The 26077-nt window shown below is 49.5% G+C and overlaps 2 protein-coding genes across 5 annotated transcripts in view; one reads left to right on the top strand and one right to left on the bottom strand.

Moving 5' to 3' along the window:
- Window positions 1-18457, top strand: part of LOC132381651 (zinc finger protein 239-like) — a 53754-nt gene extending 35297 nt beyond the window's left edge. For 3 of the 4 annotated variants that reach the window (XM_059951248.1, XM_059951247.1, XM_059951249.1), the window contains 2 exons: window positions 7679-7836; window positions 17692-18457. In XM_059951248.1, coding sequence (XP_059807231.1) covers window positions 17702-18325 — 624 coding nt within the window. In that variant the 5' untranslated portion in view covers window positions 7679-7836; window positions 17692-17701 and the 3' untranslated portion in view covers window positions 18326-18457. Of the gene's footprint in view, window positions 1-6222; window positions 6277-7678; window positions 7837-17691 lie in introns of those variants that run through there. The other variant, XM_059951250.1, reaches the window with a different exon arrangement.
- Window positions 1-26077, bottom strand: part of LOC132381667 (gastrula zinc finger protein XlCGF57.1-like) — a 79011-nt gene that overhangs the window by 38076 nt on the left and 14858 nt on the right. The window lies entirely within an intron of this gene.

Genomic DNA, 26077 nt, shown 5'->3' on the forward strand with positions numbered 1-26077 from the left:
CTCCATGTACCTATCCAAAAGTTTCTTAAAAGACCCTATCGTATCCGCCTCCTCCACCGTCAACGGCAGCCCATTACACGCACTCACCACTCTCTGCGTTTATAAAAAAAAAAACTTGCCCCTGACATCTCCTCTGTACCTACTCCCCAGCACCTTAAACCTGTGCCCTCTTTTGGCAGCCATTTCAGCCCTGGGGAAAAGCCTCTGACTATCCACATGACCAATGCCTCTCATCATCTTATACACCTCTATCAGGTCACCTCTCATCCTCCGTCGCTCCAAGGAGAAAAGGCCAAGTTCACTCAAACTGTTTTCATAAGGCATGCTCCCCAGTCCAGGCAGCATTCTTGTAAATCTCCTCTGCACCCTTTCTATGGTTTCCACATCCTTCCTGTAGTGAGGCAACCAGAACTGAGCACAGTACTCCAAGTGGGGTCTGACCAGGGTCCGATATAGCTGCAACATTACCTCTCGGCTCCTAAATTCAATTCCACGATTAATAAAGGCCAATACACTGTATGCCTTCTTAACCACAGAGTCAACCTGCACAGCTGCTTTGAGCATCCTATGGACTCGGACCCCAAGATCCCTCTGATCCTCAATCTGCCAAGAGTCTTACCATTAATGCTGTAAGCGTGAGGTGATTCATTTTGATAGGCAAATATGGTGGCTTCTGCCACCATAGTTGCCTATCAAAATGAATCACCTCACGCTTATCTGGGTTGAACTCCATCTGCCACTTCTCAGCCCAATTTTGCATCCTATCAATGTCCTGCTGTAACCTCTGACAGCCCTCCACACTATCCACAACACCTCCAACCTTTATGTCATCAGCAAACTTACTAACCCATCTCTCTACTTCCTCACCCAGGTCATTTATAAAAATCACAAAGAGTAGGGGTCCCAGAACAGATCCCTAAGGCACCCCACTGGTCACCGACCTCCATGCAGAATATGACCCATCAACAACCACTCTTTGCCTTCTGTGGGCAAGCCAGTTCTGGATCCACAAAGCAATGTCCCCTTGGATCCCATGCCTCATTACTCTCTCAATAAGCGTTGCATGGGGTACCTTATCAAATGTTTTGCCGAAATCCATATACACTACATCTACTGCACTTCTTTCATCAATGTGATTAATTATATCCTCAAAAAATTCTATCAGGCTCGTAAGGCAGGACCTGCCCTTGACAAAGCCATGCTGACTAATCCTAATCATATTCTGCCTCTCCAAATGCTCATAAGTCCTGCCTCTCAGGATCTTCTCCATCATCTGACTAACCACTGAAGTAAGACTAACTGTCTATAATTTCCTGGGCTATCTCTACTCCCTTTCTTGAATAAGGCAACAACATCCGCAACCCTTCAATCCTCCGGAACCTCTCCCGTTCCCATTGACGATGCAAAGATCATCACGAGGCTCAGCGATCTCTTACCTTGTCTCCCACAGTAGCCTGGGGGTACAGCTCGTCCAGCCCAGGTGTCTTATCCAACTGGATGCTTTCCAAAAGCTCCAGCACATCTTCTTTCTTAATATCTACATGCTCAACCTTTTCAGTCTGCTGAAAGTTATCACTACAATCACCAAGATCCTTTTCCGTAGCGACTACTGAAGTATTCATTAAGTACTTCCGGTTCCATACACACCTTCCCACTGTCACACTTGATAGGTCCTATTCTTTCACGTCTTATCCTCTTGCTCTTCACATACTTGTAGAATGCCTTGGGGTTTTCCTTAATCCTGCCCACCAAGGCCTTCTCATGACCCCTGCTGGCTCTCCTAATTTCCTTCTTAAGCTCCTTCCTGTTAGCCTTATAATCTTCTAGATATCTAACATTACCTATCTCTCCTAACCTTTTGTATGCTTTTCTTTTTTTCTAGACTAGATTTACTACAGCCTAACTTCCCTGTCTCTTTAGAATGTACCTGTGCAGAACTCCACACAAATATTCCCTAAACATTTGCCACATTTCTTCCATACCTTTCCCTGAGAACATCTGTTCTGAATTTAAGCTTCCCTCTAGCCTCATAATTCCCGTTACTCCAATTAAAAGCTTTTCTAACTTGTCTGTTCCTATCTCTCTCCAATGTTATTGTATAGGAGATAGAATTATGATTACTATCTCCAAACTGCTCTCCAACTGAGAGATCTGACACCTGAACAGGTTCATTTCCCAATACCAAATCAAGTACAGTCTCTCCTCTTGTAGGGTTATCTACATATTGTGTCAAGTAACCTTCCTGAACACACCTAACAAACTTCACCTCATCTAAACCCCTCACTCTAGGGAGATGCCAATCGATATTTGGGAAATTAAAATCTCCCACCGTGACAACTCTGTTACTATTACACCTTTCCAGGATCTGTTTCCCTATCTGCTCCTCGATATCCCTTTTACTATTGGGCGGCCTACAAGAGATCACCCAGTCGAGTTATTGACCCCTTCCTGTTCCTACCCTCCACCCACAGAGTCTCAGTAGACAATCCCTCCATGACTTCCTCCTTTTCTGCAGCTGTGACACTATCTCTGATCAACAGTGCCACGTCCCCACCTCTTTTGCCTCCCTCCCTGTCCTTTTTGAAACATCTAAAGCCTGGCTCTTGAAGTAACCATTCCTGTCCCTGGATCTCTGTAATGGCCACCACATCGTAGCTCCAAGTACTGATCCACGCTCTAAACTCATCCATTTTGTTCACAATATTCCTTGCGTTAAAATACACATCTCAAACTGTCAGTCTGAGCATGTCCCTTCTCTATCACCTGACTATCCTCCCTCACACACTGTCTACAAGCTTTCCCTATTTGTGAGCCAACCTCCTCTTCCCCGGTCTCTTCATTTCAGTTCCTACCCCCCAACAATTCTAGTTTAAACTCTCCTCAGTAGCCTTAGCAAACCTCCCTGCCAGAATATTGATCCCCCTTGGATTCAAGTGCAACCTGTCCTTTTTGTACAAGTCACACCTGCCCCAAAAGAGGTCCCAATGATCCAGAAATCTGAATCCCTGCCCCCTGCACCAAACCCTCAGCCATGCATTTATCCTTCACCTCATTCTATTCACTGTCGCGTGGCACAGGCAGTAATCCTGAGATTACTCACCTTTGTGGTCCTGCTTCTCAACTTCCTTCCTAACTCCCTGTAGTCTATTTTCAGCACCTCTTCCCTTTTCCTACCTATGTAATTAGTACCAATATATACCACAACCTTTGGCTGTTCTCCCAGGATATTGTGGATGCAATCTGAAACATCCCAAACCCTGGCACCTGGGAGGCAAACTACCATCTGAATTTCTGTGTCCACAGAATCGCCTGTTTGACCCCCGAACTATAGAGTCTCCTATCACTACTGCCTTTCTCTTCCTTTCCCCACCCTTCTGAGCCCAGGGGCCAGACTCTGTGCCAGAGGCACAGCCACTGTTGCTTCCCCCAGAACAGTACTCAAACAGGAGTACTTATTGTCAAGGGCTACAGCCACAGGGGTACTCTCTAGTACCTGACTCTTCCCCTTCCCCCTCCTGACTGTTACCCACTTGTCTGTCTGTCTCCATGGCCCCGGTGTGACCACCTACCTGCAACTCCTTTCTATCACCTCCTCGCTTCCCTGACCAGACGAATGTCATCTAGCTGCAATTCCAGTTCCCTAAAGCTCAACACACCGGGTGCAGATATGGCCGCCTTGGAGGCTGGGAGACTCCAGGACTTCCCACATCTGAAACCGAGTACAGAACACTGGCCTCACACACATACTTCCTTCCTGCAATTAACACAGATAAATCTATTTCGCCTCGTCCCGATGAGCCAAAGCCTTATCACTCTGCTGCCCGCTGGATATGGCGTTCTAAATGAGTATTTTACGTCAGTCTTCACTGTGGAAGACACTAGCAGTGTGCCAGATGTCGAAGGGTGTGAGGGAAGAGAAGTGAATGGAGTCATTACAAGGGATAAGGTGCCCAAAAAGCTGAAAAATCTAAAGATGCATATGTCACCCAAACCAAACGAACAGCATCCTAGGGTTCTGAAAGAAGCAGCAGTGGAGATTGTGGAGGCATTAGTAATGAATCGTCGGACTGTGGTGTGATTCTGCTGGACTAGAAAATGCAAATGCCACTCCACTCTTTAAGAAAGGAAAGAGGCGGCTGAAGGAAATTGATAGACCAGTTAGCCTGACCTCAGTAGTTGGGAAGATGTTGGAATCAATTGTTAAGGATGAGGTGATGGAATACTTGGCGACATAGGACAAAGTCAGCATGGTTTCCTTAAGGGAAAGTCTTGTCTGATGAACTTGCTGGAATTCTTTCAGGAAATTACAAGTAGGATAGATAAAGGAGATGCAGTGGATGATGTATATTTGGACAAGGTGCCACACATGAAGCTGCTTACCAAGTTAAGAGCCAATGGTATTATGGAGAGTTACTAACAAGGTTAGTGCATTGGCTGATTGGTAGGAGATAGCAGGTGTGAATGAAATTATCCTTTTCTGGTTGGCTGCCAGTGATTAGTGATGTTCCACGGGGATCCATGTTGGAACCACTTCTTTCTTATATCAATGACTTAGATGATGGAATAGATGGCCTTGTTACCAAGTTTGATATGAGGATTAATGGAGGAGCAGGTATTGAGGAAACAGGTAGCTTGCAGAAGGACTTAAGACAGGTTAGGAGAATGGGCAAGAGTGTGGCAAATGAAATACAATATTGGAAAATGCATGGTCATGCACTTTGGTAGAAGTAAATATGCAGACTGTTTTCTAAATGGGGAGAAAATCCAAAATCTGAGATGCAAAGGGACTTGAGAATCCTTGTGCTGAACACCCTAAAGGTTAACTTGCAGGTAGAGTCAGTAGTAAGGAAGGCAAATGCAATGTTAGCATTAATTTCAAGATGTCTAGAATACACGAGCAGGGATGTGATGCTGAGGCTTCAAAAGGCCCCGGTGAGGCCTCACCTGAGTATTGTGAATAGTTTTGGGCTCCTGATCTAAGAAAAGATGTGTTGGCATCAGAGAGGGTTCAGAGGAGGTTTACAAAGATGATTCCAGGAATGAAAGATTATCATACAAGGAACGTTTGATGGCTCTGGGTCTGTTCTCGCTGGAATTCAGAAGGATGAGGGGGATCTCAATGAAACCTCTCGAATGTTGAAAGGCCTAGACAGAGTAGATGTGGAAAGGATGTTTCCCATGGTGGGGGAGTCTAGGATGAGAGGGCACAGCCTCAAGATAGAGGGGTGTCTATTTAAAACATGTATGTGGAGATATTTCATTTGACAGAAGGTGATGTATTTGTGGAATTAGTTACCACAGGCAGCCAGTTCATTGAGTTTTTTTAGGACAGAGCTTGATAGATTAATGGTCGGGCACGGGGTTACGGGGAGAAGGCTGAGGAGAGGAAAAAGTGATCAGCTATGATTGAATGGCAGAGCAGACTCAATGGGCCAAATGGACTAATTCTGTTCCTGTGTGTTATGGTCTAAGGAGGTTGGCATGGGGAATTTGGGTAACTAGCTTCATGAGTACAAAGTCGATGTCACTGGTCAGAAAGTTATAGGAAAAATAAAATTCTAAGGGACAGAACTAATCTACACTCGGAGAGGAAAGGCTCTGTTAGGGAGTGTGACTTAATTCATGGGACATGAAGGGACAAATTGTGCAACCAATCAGACTGAACTTTCCAAAGAGGTACAAAAGGTGCCAATGAGGGCAGTGTCGATGATGGACTTGGGTCAGGCTTCGGACCAGTTTAAACATGCGAGACTGTCCGAAAAGTTAGAGCCACAGGATCCAGGTTGGCAAATTCATTTCGAGCTGGGTGGGTGACGGTGGAGGGTTCTTTCCTTGGCGTCGCAGAGGCACGTGACTAGTGTAACAGATCATTGGGTATACCTTCACAGTTTCATGTACATTAGTTCATTTGAATTTGGACACGTAGGCCATGGTCAAGTCAGGCAGCATCTACGGGGGGATAGGAACAGTGACATTCCGGGTCTATGTCATCTCCAGTCCTTCTCCTTCAGCCTTTTGTGCTTCCCTCTCTCCCTTCCCAGTTCTGGTGAAGGGTCTCGGCCTGTTTATTTCCCCATGAGCCGAGTCCCACCGCCAGCATTTGGCGTGGTTGTCGTATTGACGGGGGTATGTGGGGACCCCCCGCTGTGCCGGTGTCTGCCCGGGGGCAGCCGCAGCCCCCCTACCCACAACCCCCCGTTTGGGTCCCCACAGCACGCATGCGCCGTCCCGGTCGCACAGCACCCTGGGCCCGGCTGGCTACCGGACTGACTGACGGTGAGAGCGGGGGAGATGCCCGGGGAGGGGGTGCGGCCGGAGGGGAGGAGGGGACGGGGTCTGTCCCAGCGCGGCGGGCCGCCGCTCTCTCTGAGGCCCGGACTGATGATCCTCATCGGCCGAGGGCCGCTCCTCGGGCCTGGCCCTGGCCCCGGCCCCAGCCTGACTTAAACCCGCGCTGCGGAGTTCCATCCCGTGCTCCCGCCGAGCTCCGCACTCCTTCTGACAGCCCGAGTCGGGACCTTCGGCCGCTTTGTTCCGATCCCGTCCCTCCTCCGCAGCCCGCACTGCGCATGCTCGAGCGGCCGCCTTTCCGGTTTCCCCCGCTTACGCCAATAGGGCACTTTCTGAGGCCGGACGACTTATGGTGCAACACAGACACCATGCAGCCAGAAATGTGTCTGGCGTCAGTCTGGTTTGTTCGGGGTGCCGGCGGATTGCTTTCGATTCTGGATACCATAGCAACGCAGGAACTGTTGCAAATACATCTATACATATTAATCTTGCATAAAATAAGCATTCACAAGTATCAATAAGCAAGACACACAAGATGCTGTTATGTTGTTTATTTTTGTTACAAAAAAATTCCTTTATTTTATGTGGACCACGGATGAATATTGACCAGGGATACCAAAACGCATATAGCTGATATTGTGGTGTCTAGCTGAAAAACTGGAAGAGCGGAGACTTAGTTTAAAAACCTTTAACAAAGGTGGTACTTCCAATAGATCAGTGTGCTTTATTTGAAATAGAAATTGAGACCTGACGCGGATGGTCTGAATCCAAACAAATGGGAGGATCTGACCATCACAATGAAAGTTAATGATTCAACCATGTTCTTCATCAAATTCCCAGGATGTACCATTCTGACTGAACATCAGTGGACTCCATCAGATTTTTTAAAAAAATTAGTCCCATGTTAAGCTGTTAGGAAATTTTCCTTCTACTCCTTCCAAGTCTGAAGTCAAACATCTGCCTCCTGTATCTCCTTGGGTCTCCCTGCCAATTTCTCTGAAATCAACCAAGTATGTGATAGGTTCTGTCAGTTCCAACTGGGAGAAATTACCCATAAAATGACAAATTACCTGTTGACAAACCATAAGAGGTTAAACTGGACTGACTAGAAACAAGACATGTAAGTAGCTTTTTTTCTTCAATCCATAGAGCCGAACCTGACCCAGGGTGCTCAATTGGGTAAAATCGGCTCCAGAGCTGTTTGGCGTCCTATCAACACTGGAGCATCAGTCTGCATGTTTGTGCTCAAGTTTGTACCTGAAATTTAAGGCCTCAACATTGAGTCAAATGAAAAGTGTGGCCAACTAAGTTACTGCTGATGGTGGAAATGACAGTAGCCAGAACTAGATTTTTGTGTCCTGATGCCTTGTGTAAATTTCTTTCACAGCATTTCAGAAGAGGAAGATGTCTTAAACCAGAAGATCTGTGACCCGGACGGAGATCATTGAGCCCATTGTGTCTGTTTCACTTGGGAAAGTTGTGATCATCTCCATCCCATTACTGGATGTTGGGTCCTTCTCCTGCACATTCAAGCACAGTTTAACGGTAAAGAATTTTATTGCATTGCTGGCCACTCCAGGCAGTGAGTTTCAGAATATATCTAAATTAAGAGGGTCTGTGTCCTGAAGGGGAACGTGCAGGTGCTGGTGCTCGAGTTCAAGATGTTGTTACAGATAACTGTTGTTCCAATTTCCAGCGATAGGTCGGGGGAGGGGATGAGTATGTAGGATGCAGTGCCAATCAACCAATTGTCTTCATCCCCTTTGAATTAACTATCGCTGTTTTTGACTCTTGTGCTTGGGTAATTCGGTCCTTCCTGTGTGCCATGCTTTGAATCTTGATAAGTTTATGTACCCCAAGTACCTCTCCTGCTGCCGCCCCAACCTGCACCCCTACTTGAAGTTTGCAATGTCCTCAGCAGGTTCCTCATCCTTTCACAGCGCGGAACCTCAGTCAATTATTGTGTCGACTCTCATTCAAGTGAGGTGGGAGAAATGTTTGTCTGTGGGTCAGGCAGCACCTGGGATCACTCTTGAATCCAGAGGAAGGCCCTTGTCCCAAAATATTGACTGGCCATTTCCCTCCATAGATGCTGCCTGATCGGAGTTCCTCCAGCACTGTGTGTCAGTAATGGTTGTCTTTGCAGACTCTGGGAAGCTTTTCAACAGTGAGAGAGAGAGAGAGGGACACACACACACGCACCGCACCGCACCACACTGCACCCATCCACCCCGTGAGAGTGGTCAGTCAGGAGCTGTGGCAACAGCCGTTTCATCAAGATGGCTTGAAGATGCAGCAGTACTTGTGCAGGTAGACATCAAATGCAATTTAAAGGGATTGGTCAGTTAACTGAGCTGAAAGAGTGGGCAAATAGTGCGTGGGGGTTGAGGGGTTGCCACTGTCGTGTAGTGGTTAGCGTAATGCTACTACAGCTCGGGGCGTCAGAGTTCAATCCCGACATCGTCCACAGGGAGTTTGCCCGTTCATCCCCGTGAACACATCGGTTTCCTCTCACGTTCCAAAGATGTATCAGTTGGTAGGTTACATGGTTATTGCAAACTGTTCTGCAATTGGTTGGCATCGATCTGTCTCGAAGGACAATGGGTGATGATGATGATCATCACAAGCCTGGAAGGAAGGTATGGAGATCCTGAGATGCCCAGACATCAAGATCCCCCTCTCGGCCTCACCAGTGTAGTCCAAAGGAAAGCTTATGAAACAATACGTATGGCACCAGCTTGGCTGCAGGTGCTGCCGGAAGGATGTTCAATGGCGTCCAGCCGCCTTAGGGGCTCCACTCCGGATTTGCTGTCTGGGTTTACTCCCGTAGCCTTCGTTTCTCCCGAGGCTGCCCACAAGGCAGTGGTTCTGTTGACCCATAGCTGGGTATCTGGTTCACTAGCACCAGGGCGTGTCCACACGCTGGTGGGCTGTGTGCTACATGTGCGGGTGCCAGACCTCCTCCCCGGCCTGAGTCCGAAAGGAGTTCAGTTTCCTTGTGTCGCAAGCAAGGAGGCACTCTACGTGAGCCTTGTTGGAAAGGCTGTGTACTGGCAGGGGGAGACTACACACTCAGCTCTCCTTTTTGCGAGACCGCTAGCCAGCAGTGGAAGCTGAAAGTGAGAGTGACAAGCAATGCCCACTACACTACCACACTAGATGCATCACAACACCATTTTGACACTTTGACAACCATGGTTCTGTAATCAGGCAAGCGTTAAATAGGTGGGTTGTTGAGCCAGAATGTCTGTTCCGTGCCGTATTTCGAGAATAAAGTAAAATGATTAAAAATAAAATATGTCACAAGTAATAGTTTTACATGTATTAGTTGTTGACAGTTGGAAAAGAAACAGTTTCCCACCATTTCAGTTGGACACTTCCATCGCATCAGGGAGGGGACTTCACCTACTGGGTAAATGGAAAGGAGTTCACTGTTTACCAACCTTTCTCAAAATACTCTTCGATCCACATCAGGAATCCCTTCTGAGCTTTGACTGTGGGGTAGGGAGGTGCGGGAGGGTGGGTAAGAACCCAGAAGAGTCCGTGAGCCCGCTCCGCATGAGAGTCCGTTCGAGTCCGTTATCCCACTCCGCGTGAGAGTCCATTATCCCACTCCGCGTGAGTCCGTGAGCCCGCTCCGCGTGAGAGTCCATTATCCCACTCCGCGTGAGTCCGTGAGCCCGCTCCGCATGAGAGTCCATTTGAGTCCGTTATCCCACTCCGCGTGAGAGTCCATTATCCTACTCCGCGTGAGAGTCCATTATCCCACTCCGCGTGAGAGTCCATTATCCCACTCCGCGTGAGTCCGTGAGCCCGCTCCGCATGAGAGTCCATTCGAGTCCGTTATCCCACTCCGCGTGAGAGTCCGTTATCCCACTCCGCGTGAGAGTCCATTATCCTACTCCGCGTGAGAGTCCATTATCCCACTCCGCGTGAGTCCGTGAGCCCGCTCCGCGTGAGAGTCCATTATCCCACTCCGCGTGAGAGTCCATTATCCCACTCCGCGTGAGTCCGTGAGCCCACTCCGCGTGAGAGTCCATTATCCCACTCCGCGTGAGTCCGTGAGCCCGCTCCGCGTGAGAGTCCATTATCCCACTCCGCGTGAGAGTCCATTATCCGGCTCCGCGTGAGAGTCCATTATCCCACTCCACGTGAGTCCGTGAGCCCGCTCCGCGTGAGAGTCCGTGAGCCCGCTCCGCGTGAGAGTCCATTATCCCGCTCCGCGTGAGAGTCCATTATCCCGCTCCGCGTGAGAGTCCGTGAGCCCACTCCGCGTGAGAGTCCATTATCCCGCTCCGCGTGAGAGTCCATTATCCCGCTCCGCGTGAGAGTCCATTATCCAGCTCCGCGTGAGAGTCCATTATCCCACTCCGCGTGAGTCCATTATCCCACTCCACGTGATTCCGTGTGCCCACTCCGCGTGAGAGTCCATTATCCCACTCCGCGTGAGAGTCCATTATCCCACTCCACGTGAGTCCGTGTGCCCACTCCGCGTGAGAGTCCATTATCCCACTCCGCGTGAGAGTCCATTATCCCACTCCACGTGAGTCCGTGAGCCCGCTCCGCGTGAGAGTCCATTATCCCACTCCGCGTGAGAGTCCATTATCCCACTCCGCGTGAGAGTCCATTATCCCACTCCGCGTGAGAGTCCATTATCCCGCTCCGCGTGAGAGTCCATTATCCCACTCCACGTGAGTCCGTGAGCCCACTCCGCGTGAGAGTCCATTATCCCACTCCGCGTGAGAGTCCATTATCCCACTCCGCGTGAGAGTCCATTATCCCGCTCCGCGTGAGAGTCCATTATCCCGCTCCGCGTGAGAGTCCATTATCCCACTCCGCGTGAGAGTCCATTATCCCACTCCGCGTGAGAGTCCATTATCCCGGTCCGCGTGAGAGTCCATTATCCCACTCCACGTGAGTCCGTGAGCCCGCTCCGCGTGAGAGTCCATTATCCCACTCCATGTGAGAGTCCATTATCCCACTCCACGTGAGAGTCCATTATCCCGCTCCGCGTGAGAGTCCATTATCCCACTCCGCGTGAGAGTCCATTATCCCGCTCCGCGTGAGAGTCCATTATCCCACTCCGCATGAGAGTCCGTGAGCCCGCTCCGCATGAGAGTCCATTATCCCACTCCGCGTGAGAGTCCATTATCCCGCTCCGCGTGAGAGTCCGTGTGCCCACTCCGCGTGAGAGTCCGTGTGCCCACTCCACGTGAGAGTCCGTGTGCCCACTCCACGTGAGTCCGTGTGCCCACTCCGCGTGAGAGTCCGTGTGCCCACTCCACGTGAGTCCGTGTGCCCACTCCGCGTGAGAGTCCGTGTGCCCACTCCACGTGAGTCCGTGTGCCCACTCCGCGTGAGAGTCCGTGTGCCCACTCCACGTGAGTCCGTGTGCCCACTCCGCGTGAGAGTCCGTGTGCCCACTCCGCGTGAGAGTCCGTGTGCCCACTCCACGTGAGTCCGTGTGCCCACTCCGCGTGAGAGTCCATGTGCCCACTCCACGTGAGTCCGTGAGCCCACTCCGCGTGAGAGTCCATTATCCCACTCCGCGTGAGTCCGTGTGCCCACTCCACGTGAGAGTCCGTGTGCCCACTCCACGTGATTCCGTGTGCCCACTCCGCGTGAGAGTCCATTATCCCACTCCGCGTGAGAGTCCATTATCCCGCTCCGCGTGAGAGTCCATTATCCCACTCCGCGTGAGAGTCCGTGTGCCCACTCCGCGTGAGAGTCCATTATCCCACTCCATGTGAGTCCGTGAGCCCACTCCGCGTGAGAGTCCATTATCCCGCTCCGCGTGAGTCCGTGTGCCCACTCCACGTGAGTCCGTGAGCCCACTCCATGTGAGTCCGTGAGCCCACTCCGCGTGAGAGTCCATTATCCCGCTCCGCGTGAGTCCGTGTGCCCACTCCGCGTGAGTCCGTGAGCCCACTCCGCGTGAGTCCGTGAGCCCACTCCGCGTGAGAGTCCATTATCCCGCTCCGCGTGAGAGTCCGAGTCCGTTATCCCGCTCCGCATGAGAGTCCATGTGCCCACTCCACGTGAGTCCGTGTGCCCACTCCGCGTGAGTCCGTGTGCCCACTCCGCGTGAGAGTCCATTATCCCGCTCCGCGTGAGTCCGTGAGCCCACTCCGCGTGAGTCCGTGAGCCCACTCCGCGTGAGAGTCCATTATCCCGCTCCGCGTGAGTCCGTGTGCCCACTCCGCGTGAGTCCGTGAGCCCACTCCGCGTGAGTCCGTGAGCCCACTCCGCGTGAGTCCGTGTGCCCACTCCGCGTGAGAGTCCATTATCCCACTCCGCGTGAGAGTCCATTATCCCACTCCCACAAAGTTGTGCCGAACATGCCCCCACCTTAGAAATTAATAGGCTTTACCCATAGCCCTCTATTTTACTAAGCTCCATGTACCTATCCAAAAGTCTCTTAAAAGACCCTATCGTTTCCGCCTCCACCACCGTTGCCGGCAGCCCAGTCCACACACTCACCACTCTCTGAGTAAAAAACTTACCCCTGACATCTCCTCTGTACCTACTCCCCAGCTCCTTAAACCTGTGTCCTCTTGTGGCAACCATTTCAGCCCTGGGAAAAAGCCTCTGACTATCCACATGATCAATGCCTCTCATCATCTTATACACCTCGATCAGGTCACCTCTCATCCTCCGTCGCTCCAAGGAGAAAAGGCTGAGTTCACTCAACCTATTCTCATAAGGCATGCTCCCCAATCCAGGCAACATCCTTGTAAATCTCCTCTGCACCCTTTCTGTGGCTTCCACATCCTTCCTATAGTGAGGTGACCAGAACTGAGCACAGTACTCCAAGTGGGGTCTGTATATAACTCACACCAGAGTCTCCTTACCCTTGCAATTCCATAGCTCGATCCACAATGACTCAATATCTTCCAGCCCTACAGTGTACAGCCTGAAATACTTGCCTTCTACATTCTGAGGAATGAAGTCATAACTTTCAATCTTTCCTTATAACTCATGTTGTCCTGTCCCGGCAACATCTGTGTAGGAGGGTGACCAGAACCCTCCAAATGAGGCCTCACCAAGGTCTTGTACAACATCCCATTCCCAGTACTTTGATCTATGAAGGCCATTGTGCCAAAAGTTTTCTTTACAACCCTATTTACCTGTGACACCAGTTTCAATGAATAATGGGCCTGTATTCCCAAATCCCTTTGTTCTACCGCACTCCTCAGTGCCCTGCCATTCACTGGGTAAGACCCACCCTGGTTAGTCGTACCAACGGGCAACACCTCACTTTGCATTAAATTCCTGCTGGTCCAGACCCTTCTGCATCTCTGATAGTTTCTGCTCTCTGTCCACGACACCCTCAATCTCGGTGTCAAATTTGCTGAGGCAGTTAACCACATTAACAGATGAGAAACAGCAACACACCTAGTCCCTGTGACACTCCTCTAATCACAGTCAGAGAGACAGCCATCGACTACACTCTCCGGCTTCTCCCACAAAGCCAGTGTCTAATCCAATTCACTATCTCACCCTGAATGCCAAGCGACTGAACCTTCCTGACCAGCCTCCCATGCGGAGCCCTGTCAGCTGCCTTGCTAAAGTCCACATGGACAACATCCACTGGCTTTTGCCTTCATCAGCTTTCCAGGTAACTTCCTCAAAAAACTCTGTAAGATTGGTCACGACCTACCACGCACACGGCCGTGCTGCCGATCCCTAATCAGTCCCTGTCTAGCCAAATACTCATATATCTAAACCCTTGGAACTGGGCTTACTGGTTTATTTTTAGAGCTTTTCTTAAACAACAGAACAACTCCGGTACCTCGCCTATCACTAATGATACTTCAAGTATATCTGCTCAGGCCCCTGCAATTTCTGCACTTGTCTCCCACAGGGTCTGAGGAAACACTTTGACTGGCCCTGGGGATTTATCCACCCCAGTTGACCCCAAGACAGCAGACAGTCCCTCCTCTGTAATCTGCTTTGTCTCACTTCTACAGACTCTATCTCCTGAGTAAATAATGTTGCGAAAATTCATTTAAGATCTTCCTACCAAACACAGCTTTCCCTCCCCATCCACCGTCTGCTTTCCGCAGGGATCGCTCCCCCCGCGACTCTTCCCCATTCATCCCTCCCCACTGGTCTTCCTCCTGGTGAGCAGAACAAGTGCTACAGCTGCCCCTATTCCTCCTCCCTCACTACAGTACACGGCCCCAAACAGTCCTTCCAGGTGAGGCCACTCTTCTTCACCTGTGAGTCTGTTGGTGTCGTACACTGTGTCCGGGGAGTGCCCCCACTGTGGCCTCCTGTGAGACCCAACATAGATTGGCAGACCGCTTTGCCGAGCATTCACGCTTGCATTAATCTCACTTGTAGACAGGAGAACCTGGAGCAACAGAAGAGGGGCTGAAGGAACTCAGCCAGGCCGGGCAGCCCCTGTGGAGGGCATTGGATGGTTAAGGTTTCCGATCGGGTCCCTTCACCTGCTCCTCACTTGATTCTCACGACTCCCCCACCACCAGAATCTCACACACACACACACACACACACACACACACACACACCAGTGCAGGGGCATATCTCCCCGCCAGCCTGCATGTCTTTGTGATATTGGGATGAAACCCACGTGGTCACGCAGGGGGTAAGGTGCAGACTCCACTCAGACAAGTGCACAAGGTCGAGTTTCAACCCAGCTTTCGAGCTCTGTGAGGCAGATGTCGATACTCTGAGCATTAGACCAGCTGGCCAAGGGTTTGTACCCATTCTCATCCACGATCCTTCTACCTTTGAAATGCTGGTGGCCAAGGACAACAACCCCTCCTTGACATACTAATGGGCTGACGGGTGGAAGTCGTGGGATATATGTGCCGGGGTTTGATTTCGGGCTCAATTTGAAATGGAGCTGACGATAAGCCCTTCGAGTCCCGGACTGGGTCAACGTCTGTTGCACAAATGAGGTGCAACGGAGAGCAGGAAAAGGTTATCTCAGAGAAGAAAAGTCCAGAAGGGTTTCGGAACCATCCAACAGGGAGAGGGGGCCGGGACACAGCACGTGATCCGGAGTTCCCTGGGGAACGGAGGCTGTGGGCCGTCCTGCAGAAATCGTGACTCCGCTCCGGAACCAAATGTCATGAAACATGTTCAGGGTGGCTCTGAATAAGACGTCAGCACAGGGCTAACTCACATGTAGGAGTGAAAGTGTCGATTGAGACAACCCCCAGAAAACCGACAGCTGAAAGCGAGAGTAAAATCTAACTGAAAGGCTCAAATAGAGTGGATGTGGAGGGCATGTGTCCTATAACAGGAGAGTCTCAGACCAGGGCTTCAAAGTAGAAGAATGTCTCTTTAGAACAGAAATGAGGTGTTTCTGTAGACTGAAGGTGGTGAATCAGTGGAATTAATTGCCACAGACCACAGTGGAGGCCAAGTCTTTGGGTATATATAAGGTGGAGGCTGATAGATTCTGGATTAGTAAAGTTATCAAAGGTGGCGGGGAGAAGGTGGGTGAATGGGGTTGAGAGGAATAATAAATCACACACACACACACTCAGAGACAGACACACACACACTCTCTTATAGTTAATTGGGCCACATTTTGACCCTATTTAGCGGCTGCCCCGTTGGCCCAAGCCCCAAGGAAATAGTTAAAAAGGTATTTAAAAAAAAAGACAAGCTACATCTGAGTAGCAAATTATGTAGTTAAATGAAATACTGTAGCGGGGTGCTACACGCAGCGCTAAAATTACGACACGGAGTCGGTAACTGCAGTCGAAGAAAAACTTTATTTGAAATCCTCAGCCTCACTCTGAAGCCTCCCTCAACCTGCCCCCCATGGCGCAGTGGCTCCAAAGCTCTCTGCTCGCAAACCCCCGTAGGCTATCTCCCTTAGCCGGAAAGCTGGCTAATTGTGAGCCGGTTCGGATGTGCCAGGAAATGGGTCGCCACAATACAGAACAAATTATAACACTACCAATACCACTACAGTACTATAAAGCTGTATTTATTCCTAATAGTTATCGATGGAACAACTAATTCAGTGAGTGTATGTTGCTGCTTTCTTTTGATTGACTGTAAATGAACAAAATCAGCTCAGACACTGAAGTGCAGATAATGGACTGCCTTCAAGCAATCTTTCGGTACGATTGCATCCTCCAAATCTTTACTTTTATTGTAACATTAAAGATACTTGTCACTATCTTCAGATTCTTCATAGCTGCTAACTCACTGAAGAAGTGAAATTGTTTCATTTTCACTCCTGGCCATTTCTGGCATCTCCAAGCCTGAATGCTTGATGCTTTCTGAATACAGACACATGCAAGTGATGTTAATTAAAAGCTGTTCACTCTAAGCACGTACAATCGGCCCACCTTATCCGCGGATTCAACCAACCGCGGATTGAGAAAACCCGGAAGTTCTCTCTCCAGCACTCGTTATTTGAGAATGTACAGACTATTTTATCTTGTCATTATTCCCTAAATAATACAGTATAACAACTATTTACATTGTATTAGGTATTATAAGTAATCTAGAAATGATTTAAAAGTACAGGCAGTCCCCAGGTTATGAATGAGTTCCATTCCTGAGTCCATCTTTAAGTCGGATTTGAAGTCGGAACAGGTACATCTGGTATTATTTAGCGTCAGTTAGTCAAATGTTTTTCTTAGTATATAGTACATATTTTACCTTTCTGTGCATATAAAACACTTATGAAACATACATATTTCAGTAATTAAACCACTGTGTTGTTTAGTAATAATTGTAGCTTTCATCGGGGCAGGGCCTTTCACATACTCCATTAAAATTGTTCCAATCGTTGACCGAGTGTAGCCTCATGCTTTTCCAATGACTGATGGCGTTTCACCTCTTTCCGATCGCTTTATTATTTCCACTTTATCTTCAATCGTGATCGTGATTATTTTTGTGAACAGAAACAGATTCAGAGCTCCACCAGGTCCTAATGTCCACCGCGCTGAGACAGGTTAAAAAAAAGTCCGGGGTTCCGCTGGGTCCTAAAGACCACCACACTGATACATGTTAAATAAGGGACTTGAGCATCCTCGAATTTTGGTATCAGCGGGAGGTCTGGGAACCAATCCCCCGCGGATAAGGAGGGCCGACTGTAATGTTTAATGGCTATGTGACGTGCACGTGACAGACGCTGGCTGGAAACTGTTTGGCAAGAGTCTCCTTTACAAATGAAATCCCAACTATTTTCTCAGTTTTTTTTTCTTAAGAGTTGTCCCAAATAAGCAGCTGCCCTGCTTAATTGATGGCCCAATTAACAGGAATTGTGTGTGTGTGTCTGCAAAATCTACGGTACCGTTAACACTAAATCACAAATATCATGACCTTTATTAGTGATTATAACTCTAATTATGATATTGTGGCGTCAACATCACTGGCCTTTTCTGTTTTAAATTCATTTCACAGGGTGTCAGTGATGGGGGATTCGCAGACGACAGACTCTAACCAGACTACACACCACAATCAACCAGACCTGCTGGGATCGGAACACCATCGGCCTCAGACGATGGAGGGAATAAGCTCCATTTCCCGGGAGGAGGAATGGTTTCCGTGCCCTGAGAGCGAGCGGGGCCTCAGCTGTGCCGCTGGACTGTCGATGCACCAGTGCAGCCACACCGGCGAGAAGCCGTGGAAGTGCGGGGACTGCGGGAAGGGCTTCAGCTACCCTTCCCAGCTGGAGATGCACCGGCGCAGTCACACCGGCGAGAGGCCGTTCACCTGCTCCGTGTGCGGGAAGGGCTTCACTCAGTTAAGCCACTTGCCTCGGCATTATCAGGTTCACTTTGTGGAGAAACTGTTCACCTGCTCCATGTGCGGCAAGGGCTTCACTCAGTCGTCCAGCCTGCTCACACACCAGCGACTGCACACCGGCGAGAGGCCCTTCAGTTGCTCCGCGTGCGGGAAGCGTTTCACGCGCTCCTCCCACCTCCTGGCGCACCAGCGAGTGCACACCGGCGAGAGGCCGTTTGTCTGCTCCGTGTGCGGGAAGGGCTTCCGCAGCTCGTCCAACCTGCGCAAGCACCAGCGAGTCCACAAGTGACTGTGGAGGTCGGGGTCTGCTGGTGGGAGTTGAGCCAGGCTGGTTCTCACAGCCGTAGGTTGTTTCTGCTGATGCTCTCAGTTCAGAGAACCGGGCAGGAGGGCAAATAAATCAGATAATCGCCGGATAGCACAGTCTGTTCCCTTTTTAGTATCCAACATTAAACTGGGCACCAGACATTGGGTTCAGTTCCGACACCCAGTACGGCCTCCATGGAGCTACCACATCCTCTGTGACTACATGACTTCGTCACATCCCCCGGTTTCATAGAACATCACAGGTCAACCTTTTAACCTGATCAATCTAACCTGTCCCTCTTACATAGCCCTCCCATTTTTCTATCATCCATGTGCCTTTCCAAAGAGTTTCTTTAATGTCCCAAATGTATCTGCCTCCACCCTCACCCCGACGGGCCGCTCTGAATAATTTTCAATCACCTTAAAATTATGTCCCCTCATGTTAGCGATTTCCACCCTGGGAACAAGTCTCGGGCTATCCACTCTATGCCACTTAACATCTTGTACACCTCTATCAAGTTATCTCACATCCTTCTTTGCCCCAAAGAAAAAAGCCACAGCTCACTCAACCTATCGCCGTTAGTCCCGACAGTATCCTGGTAAATCTCCTCTGCACTTTACAGTATTTTTATTCAGAAGAAAAAACAAGATTTACAGAGTGCAACACATAGATACATCTCAACATAACGTGTACATTCATATATTGTGATAAAATTGATCAAAATGTTATAGCATAACACATAAACATATACCACTCCGTAATAAAAAATTTAAAGATACGTCATACATCAGAAAAACAAAATTTTATATTAAAAAAGTCAACCCCCTACCAACTACCAAAGAAAAAAGTTGATGGATGATAATGGATAAATGAGAAAAAAAACCATATTCGCTTAAGAAAGGAAGATAGAAGTATACATAAAAGTCTGGGCACTGTTAAACTTTATAAATTGGAAAAGTAATTTAGGAAAGGTCCCCAGATATCATAAAAAGATTGTTTCGGATTTAAGACTGAGCAGCGGATCTTTTCTAAATTTAAATACGACATAATATCACGTAGCCATTGAAGATGTGTAGGAGGAGTAGACTCCTTCCATTTAAGCAAGATTGCTCTTCTTGCTAAAAGAGAGGTAAAAACTAAAACTTGTAGTTTCGGAATATTTAAAGTTATATCTTCATTTGCAATAATACTAAACAAGGCATTAAGGGGATTTGGGTCAAATTGGATGCTAAAAAGTTGTGAGAAGGTATGGAATACTTCCCGCCAAAACTTTTCAATTTTAGGGCAAAACCAAAACCAAAACATATGAATTAAAGAGGCATCAGCAGAGTTGCAAAGTGGAGAAACGTTCAGATAAAAACTGGACAGCTTCTGTTTAGAAATGTAAGCTCTATGCACCCTTTCTAAAGCTTCCACAGTCTTCCTATAATGTGGTGACCAGAAATGAACACAATATTCCAAGTGTGGTCCAACCAGGGTTTTAGGGAACTGCAGCCTTACCTTGCTGCTCCTGAACTCCGACAAGCCAGGAGGAGAAGTGAGGTAGTGCTTGAGGTGTTGCCTACCAGCCGTTTCTCCTGCTGAAAAGTCAAGAACCAGAATTCCCCAAGTCCACGCCCTAAACCGCAACAGCCTCCACCTGCAACAGATGATCCGTTATGACAATTCTGCTGCCAGATACACGCTCCTCTCACTACTCTTTCAGCTTGACTTTCTGGCCATGTCTTCTTCCAGCTCCGTCTGTCTCATGGCATATTCCCACCTCATTCCTTCCTGCTATCCAGGGGTCCAAACAGCCCTTCCGGGCGGGAAGCCGTGATTCACTTGCACTTCTTCCCGTCCACTCCCTGCATTCTGTGCTCACAATGGGACCTCCTCGACACCGGAGGAACCAAACACTGGGTCACTGCTCTGTGGGGAAGCTGCAATCAATCTGCAGGAGGGGTCCTGGTCTCCTGGTGACCGGTCCCTTCAATTCTCCATCCCACTCCCATGCCCGGCTCGGTTACAATGAGGCCAAACATGACCTCCTACTTCCTACGTCTGTATTGGAAATGACCATTTCTGTCCGTCAGCATCTTGCTCCTGTCTTCATGGTCCTTTCCTATGGACTGGCCTGCTGTGCGCGTGCTGCAACCTCACCATTCACCGACAGAGAAGCTTAATGTGCGTCTATCGGCCTCTCTAACCTGGTTGATCTTGCCACATCAAAAATATTCCATTTGCTCTACCCACCTCTCCTGAAAACAAGCGTTTCTTTCCGCTTTGCAAACTTTCTGACAAAGGGTTTCGGACCCCGAAACATTAGCGGTTCCTCTTTCCACGGATGTTCCCACCTTGCTGAGTATTTCTTCCAATTTACTGTTTTTTTATTTCAGAATCTCGGCTTCGGCTGTCAACAAAACACTTTTGGCATCATTTTGTTGCGGCTCAAAATGATGATTATCGAAATGGAGGGAGACAGGGATATTCCAGTGGCTGGATCTGGCAGGTCCAACAAGTAGTTAGGAAGGCAAATGGCATTTTGGTCATTATTTCAAACAGCTTGGGGTTTAAGAATCGGTGTCGCGTGTGAGTGGAGATGGAGCAGGTTGGTTAAATGTTTTTACAGAGTTATATTAGGAATGGTACATGCTGGGCCACTGGCAGTGTCGCAGCAATGAGCCAGTCCCACCAAGAGGAAAATGTGCACTCGGGAGCCCACGCTAACAGAGAGATCCCCCGCATGCAGGGGGCCCAATCAGTACTCCACACCGTCAGCTTGCTGAAATGGATCTGATATGGTTCAGTAAGGAGGGTTTGTAACAGCTGTAGTGGACACACCCAGAAAACCATGCACAGTTTTGGTCCTCCTACCTTAAAAAAACAAGGATGCAGTTTAAAGGAAATTCACCAGATGAACTCCATAAGGAAAAGGAACAGAATTAGGCCATTCAGCCCGTCGAGTCTGCTCTACCATTCCATTATGATTATTACCCATCTCAACCCCATTCTCCTGCCTTCCCCCCATAGATTTTGACACCCTGACTCATCAACCTCCGCTTTAAATATACCCGACATCTTGGCTTCCACTTTGACTTTCACACAGATTCAGTGCCCAATTCCTCCTTATCTCTGTTCCAAAGAGACTTCCTTCTATTCTGAGGCTGTACCCTTTGGTCATAGATGCCCCCACTTTTGGAAAAATCATCTCACATCCGATCTGTCGAGGCCTTTTCGTCAGCATTCTGTCGGCACATTTGTCTCGACAGCAGGGAAGGTTATCTTGGCTTTGCAGAGGGATCTGGATCGGCTGGGAAAATGGCAGATGGAATTCAATCAAGGCAAGTGCCGGGTGTTGCACTTTGGTACGAACAACCAGGGTATGGTAGGCACTGAGGAGTGTGGTAGAACAAAGGCATAGGTGAATACTGGTCCATAATTCGTTGAAAGTGGTGTCTCAGGCAGATTTGGGCCATAAAGAAACCCTTTGGCACATTGGCCTTCATAAATCATAGTACAGGAGATGAGATGTTAAGTTGAAGTTGTGTAAGACGTTGGAGAGGTCCGAGTCGGAGGATTGTGTGCAGGTTTAGTCACCTACCTACGGGAAAGATATAAATGAGATGGAAAGAGTACAGGGAATATTTACAAGATTTTGCCGGTCTGGAGGGCCTGAGTTATAAGCAAAGATTGAGGTTGGACTTTATTCCTTAAAACCTAGAAGATTGGGTTTGGGGGGGGGGGCGGGAGAGATTTGATAGAGGTATACAGAACCCTTTCACAACTGAGGTACTGAGGTTGGTTGGGTCATGTGTTAAGGGTGAAAGGGGAACACAATGGGAAGCTTCTTCACAGAGTGGAGAGTGTGCAATGAGCTGCCAGTGCATGGGAGCTCGATTTCAACGTTTAAGAGAAGTTCGGATAGGTACGTGGATGGTCCCGGAGCAGATCGATGGGCAGAAGGATCTCTTTCATTCAGTCCTGTACTTTTCTTTGACTCTATATCAAAAATTGCATTTTTGCCATATTTCACACTCACCGACGGGACCAATCCAGAACAGATGCCATGTACCTGGCCCTGACACATCTAGAAAATGAGTACTCATGTCGGACTGTTGTTTCTGGATTCCAGTTCGGCACTCAATGCTATTGTCCCACAGACTTTGTTGAGCGAACTCCCACTCCCCGGTCTCAACACGCCATTGAGCAAGTGAGTGTCATGAACAGGCCTCAAATAGTCAGGATGCACAACTGCTTCTCCCTCCCCATCATCCTCATCACGGGTGCCCCCACCCCGGGGATGTGTGCCGAGCCTGTTGCCGTGCACTCGGGTCGCATCACATCGTCAAGTTTGCTGATGACACGGCGGTGGGGGGAGCGAGTCTCAAGACCAGTGACGATGAGACGACCTGTTCCAGCAAGACGAGGCCGACACAACTCGCACCGCTCTCCCCCTTTACGGCAGTGGAAACAGTTCCAAATCCCCGGAGCTCTTACCGCGCCCAAACTCTCGCCAATGTCGAGAGCTGGACTTTGCACGTCCGTACTGGCGCTCCGCAGGTGCGCGGTGGCGAGCGTCCTGACCAGCCGCATCGCTGGTACTGAAACCGTACTGGCGGTGTTTTTCAGCCATCGTGGTTTCTGAATGCTGCGTCGGATCCGGAGTCAAAGTTATTTCATTCTCCTTCACACCTGTGCATAGAAAATGATATCAAACAGGCTCGAAGGGCAGCGTTCCACCAGCATTTTGTGTGCGCGCGTTTTGATCACCATGTTGGATCCATTGCGACCATCTCGCCACGTGAAATACTGCCCTTCGTAATAAAGCAGCACAGAACTGAGAGAGTGCAGGTTGTCACTGTCCTCAGACAGTCGACTAAGGACTAATTTGTTCTCCATTCCATAAACTTCGAAACATATTCAAATGTTTGTACGTATTCCTGAAATAAAATGGCATGGCTGTACATCAACGGTGACGACCGGCTGGGCCTTTTCCCTGCTTAAAGCACGTGGTATAAACCGCTCACACTAAACACTGGAAACAGGAGCAAATGTACTCAGCACCCAAAGCCCCAACTCCTCGATACGGTAGCGTAGCGGCCGTGACAAAGCTCGTCTAGTCTTTGTGTCACAGTAGCGTGGCAGTTCGGGGGTGTTGGTGTTCAGAGAGCAATTCTGGCAGCAGTTTCTATTCTCCAGTGACTGAGTTCCCTCCCGCAGCCCAAAGGCGTACGGGTTAGTAGGTTAATTACTCATTGTAAATTGTCCTGTGATTAGACAGGTGGGCCTGCTCCGTTCCGCATCTCTAAACAAACAAATCAATAGATTTGAAGCTTATGGAAGTTGAGTTTAAGTATTATCTTTATTTGTCAGGTGCACATCACGAACATTGCGAACTACGCATCCCACGCGGACACAGTATGCCCACAACTAACCCAGCCGTTCAAAAACGCATCAACCCGCCCCCTCCCCACTTTAAGTATACATTAGACACCTAACGATCAGGCCCCCACAACTCGGTCCGTAGCCACCTGGTGCTTGTTATGAAAAGACCTGCTACCACCATCCATTCAGTCAGCGCGCTGCAAATACCGCTTGAAACTCCAAAAATGGCACCCCTTCCACCCCGTTTGCTTTAGAAGGGGTTTTCACTCCCGTTTTAGACGTCACCAATCTCGACCTGGCATCTTCTTTTTACTCGGATCTTCCAAGGAGACTGAGGCCGGTTGAGCCGGCTCTCCAGGCAGGGCAGTACCCACGGTTCCATTTCGGCATGGTAGCGCAGTGCCGGCCGTCTGCATGGAGTGTGTACATTCTCCTGTGACCATAATACCATGAGTATAAGACATAGGAAGAGAATTCGGCCATTTGGCCCATCGAGCCTGCTGCGTCATCCCATCATGGCTGATATATTATCCCTCTCAACGCCATACTCTTGCCTTCTCCCCATAAACTATGACACCCTTATTAATCAAGAACCTGTCAGCTTTAAATATACCCAATGACTTAGACTGCACAGCCGTCCGTGGCAATGAATTCCAGATTCACCACCTTCTGACTGAAGAAATTCCCCATCTCTGCTCGAAAGGGACACCATTGTGAGGCTACACCCATCTACAGGAGACTCCTTCACTACAGGAAACATCACCTCCACTCCCGCTCTAGGCCCTTCAATATACAATGGGTTTAATTGAATTCCGCCTCCCACCCCCACCCTCCCAATTCTCGGAAACTCCGGCGAGTACAGGCCCAGAATCACCAAGCCCTCTTCATACGTTAACCCTTTCATTTCCCATAATCATGCTGGTAAAACTCCTCTGTGCCCTCTGCAATGTCAGCACATCGTTTCGGAAAGAGGGCGCCCGAAGCTGCTCACGTGTGTGATCTGATAAAACTCCGAATACAACCTCAGCATCGTCCCTGCTTTTGCCTTCCCGTCGTCTCGAAATTAACGCTGGCACTGCATTTGCCTTCCTGACCACCAGCTCAATCTGCGAGTTAACTTTCAGGGAATCCTGCACTCGGACTCCCCAAGACCCTTTGCACCTCTGAGTTCTGAATTTGCTCCCCGTTTAGAGAACAGTCTACACCTTTATACTTTCATACACTCGCCTACACTTTAACTCATCTGCACCCCTTTGCCCATTCCCCTGATCAAGTTCAAGTACTTCTGCAGACTCAACACTATCTGCCTCTCCAGCTATCTTCGTATCGTCCGCATTCCTGGCCACTAGGTCCCCCCGCCCCATATTCGGAAGACGTACGGGTTAGGGTTAGGCTGGGGATGCTGTGGGCATGGGTTAGGGTTAGGCTGGGGATGCTGTGGGCATGGGTTAGTGTTAGGCTGGGGATGCTGTGGGCATGGGTTAGGGTTAGGCTGGGGATGCTGTGGGCATGCTTTAGGGAGGCTGGGGATGCTGTGGGCATGCTTTAGGGTTAGGCTGGGGATGCTGTGGGCATGCTTTAGGGTTAGGCTGGGGAAGCTGTGGGCATGCTTTAGGGTTAGGCTGGGGAAGCTGTGGGCATGCTTTAGGGTTAGGCTGGGGAAGCTGTGGGCATGCTTTAGGGTTAGGCTGGGGAAGCTGTGGGCATGCTTTAGGGTTAGGCTGGGGAAGCTGTGGGCATGCTTTAGGGTTAGGCTGGGGAAGCTGTGGGCATGCTTTAGGGTTAGGCTGGGGATGCTGTGGGCATGGGTTAGGGTTAGGCTGGGGATGCTGTGGGCATGCTTTAGGGTTAGGCTGGGGAAGCTGTGGGCATGCTTTAGGGTTAGGCTGGGGAAGCTGTGGGCATGCTTTAGGGTTAGGCTGGGGAAGCTGTGGGCATGCTTTAGGGTTAGGCTGGGGAAGCTGTGGGCATGCTTTAGGGTTAGGCTGGGGATGCTGTGGGCATGGGTTAGGGTTAGGCTGGGGATGCTGTGGGCATGGGTTAGGGTTAGGCTGGGGAAGCTGTGGGCATGCTTTAGGGTTAGGCTGGGGAAGCTGTGGGCATGCTTTAGGGTTAGGCTGGGGAAGCTGTGGGCATGCTTTAGGGTTAGGCTGGGGAAGCTGTGGGCATGCTTTAGGGTTAGGCTGGGGATGCTGTGGGCATGGGTTAGGGTTAGGCTGGGGATGCTGTGGGCATGCTTTAGGGAGGCTGGGGATGCTGTGGGCATGGGTTAGGGTTAGGCTGGGGATGCTGTGGGCATGGGTTAGGGTTAGGCTGTGGATGCTGTGGGCATGCTTTAGGGTTAGGCTGGGGATGCTGTGGGCATGG

This window comes from Hypanus sabinus, chromosome 26 (genome assembly GCF_030144855.1).
Source record: "Hypanus sabinus isolate sHypSab1 chromosome 26, sHypSab1.hap1, whole genome shotgun sequence".
Classification (NCBI taxonomy): domain Eukaryota; kingdom Metazoa; phylum Chordata; class Chondrichthyes; order Myliobatiformes; family Dasyatidae; genus Hypanus; species Hypanus sabinus.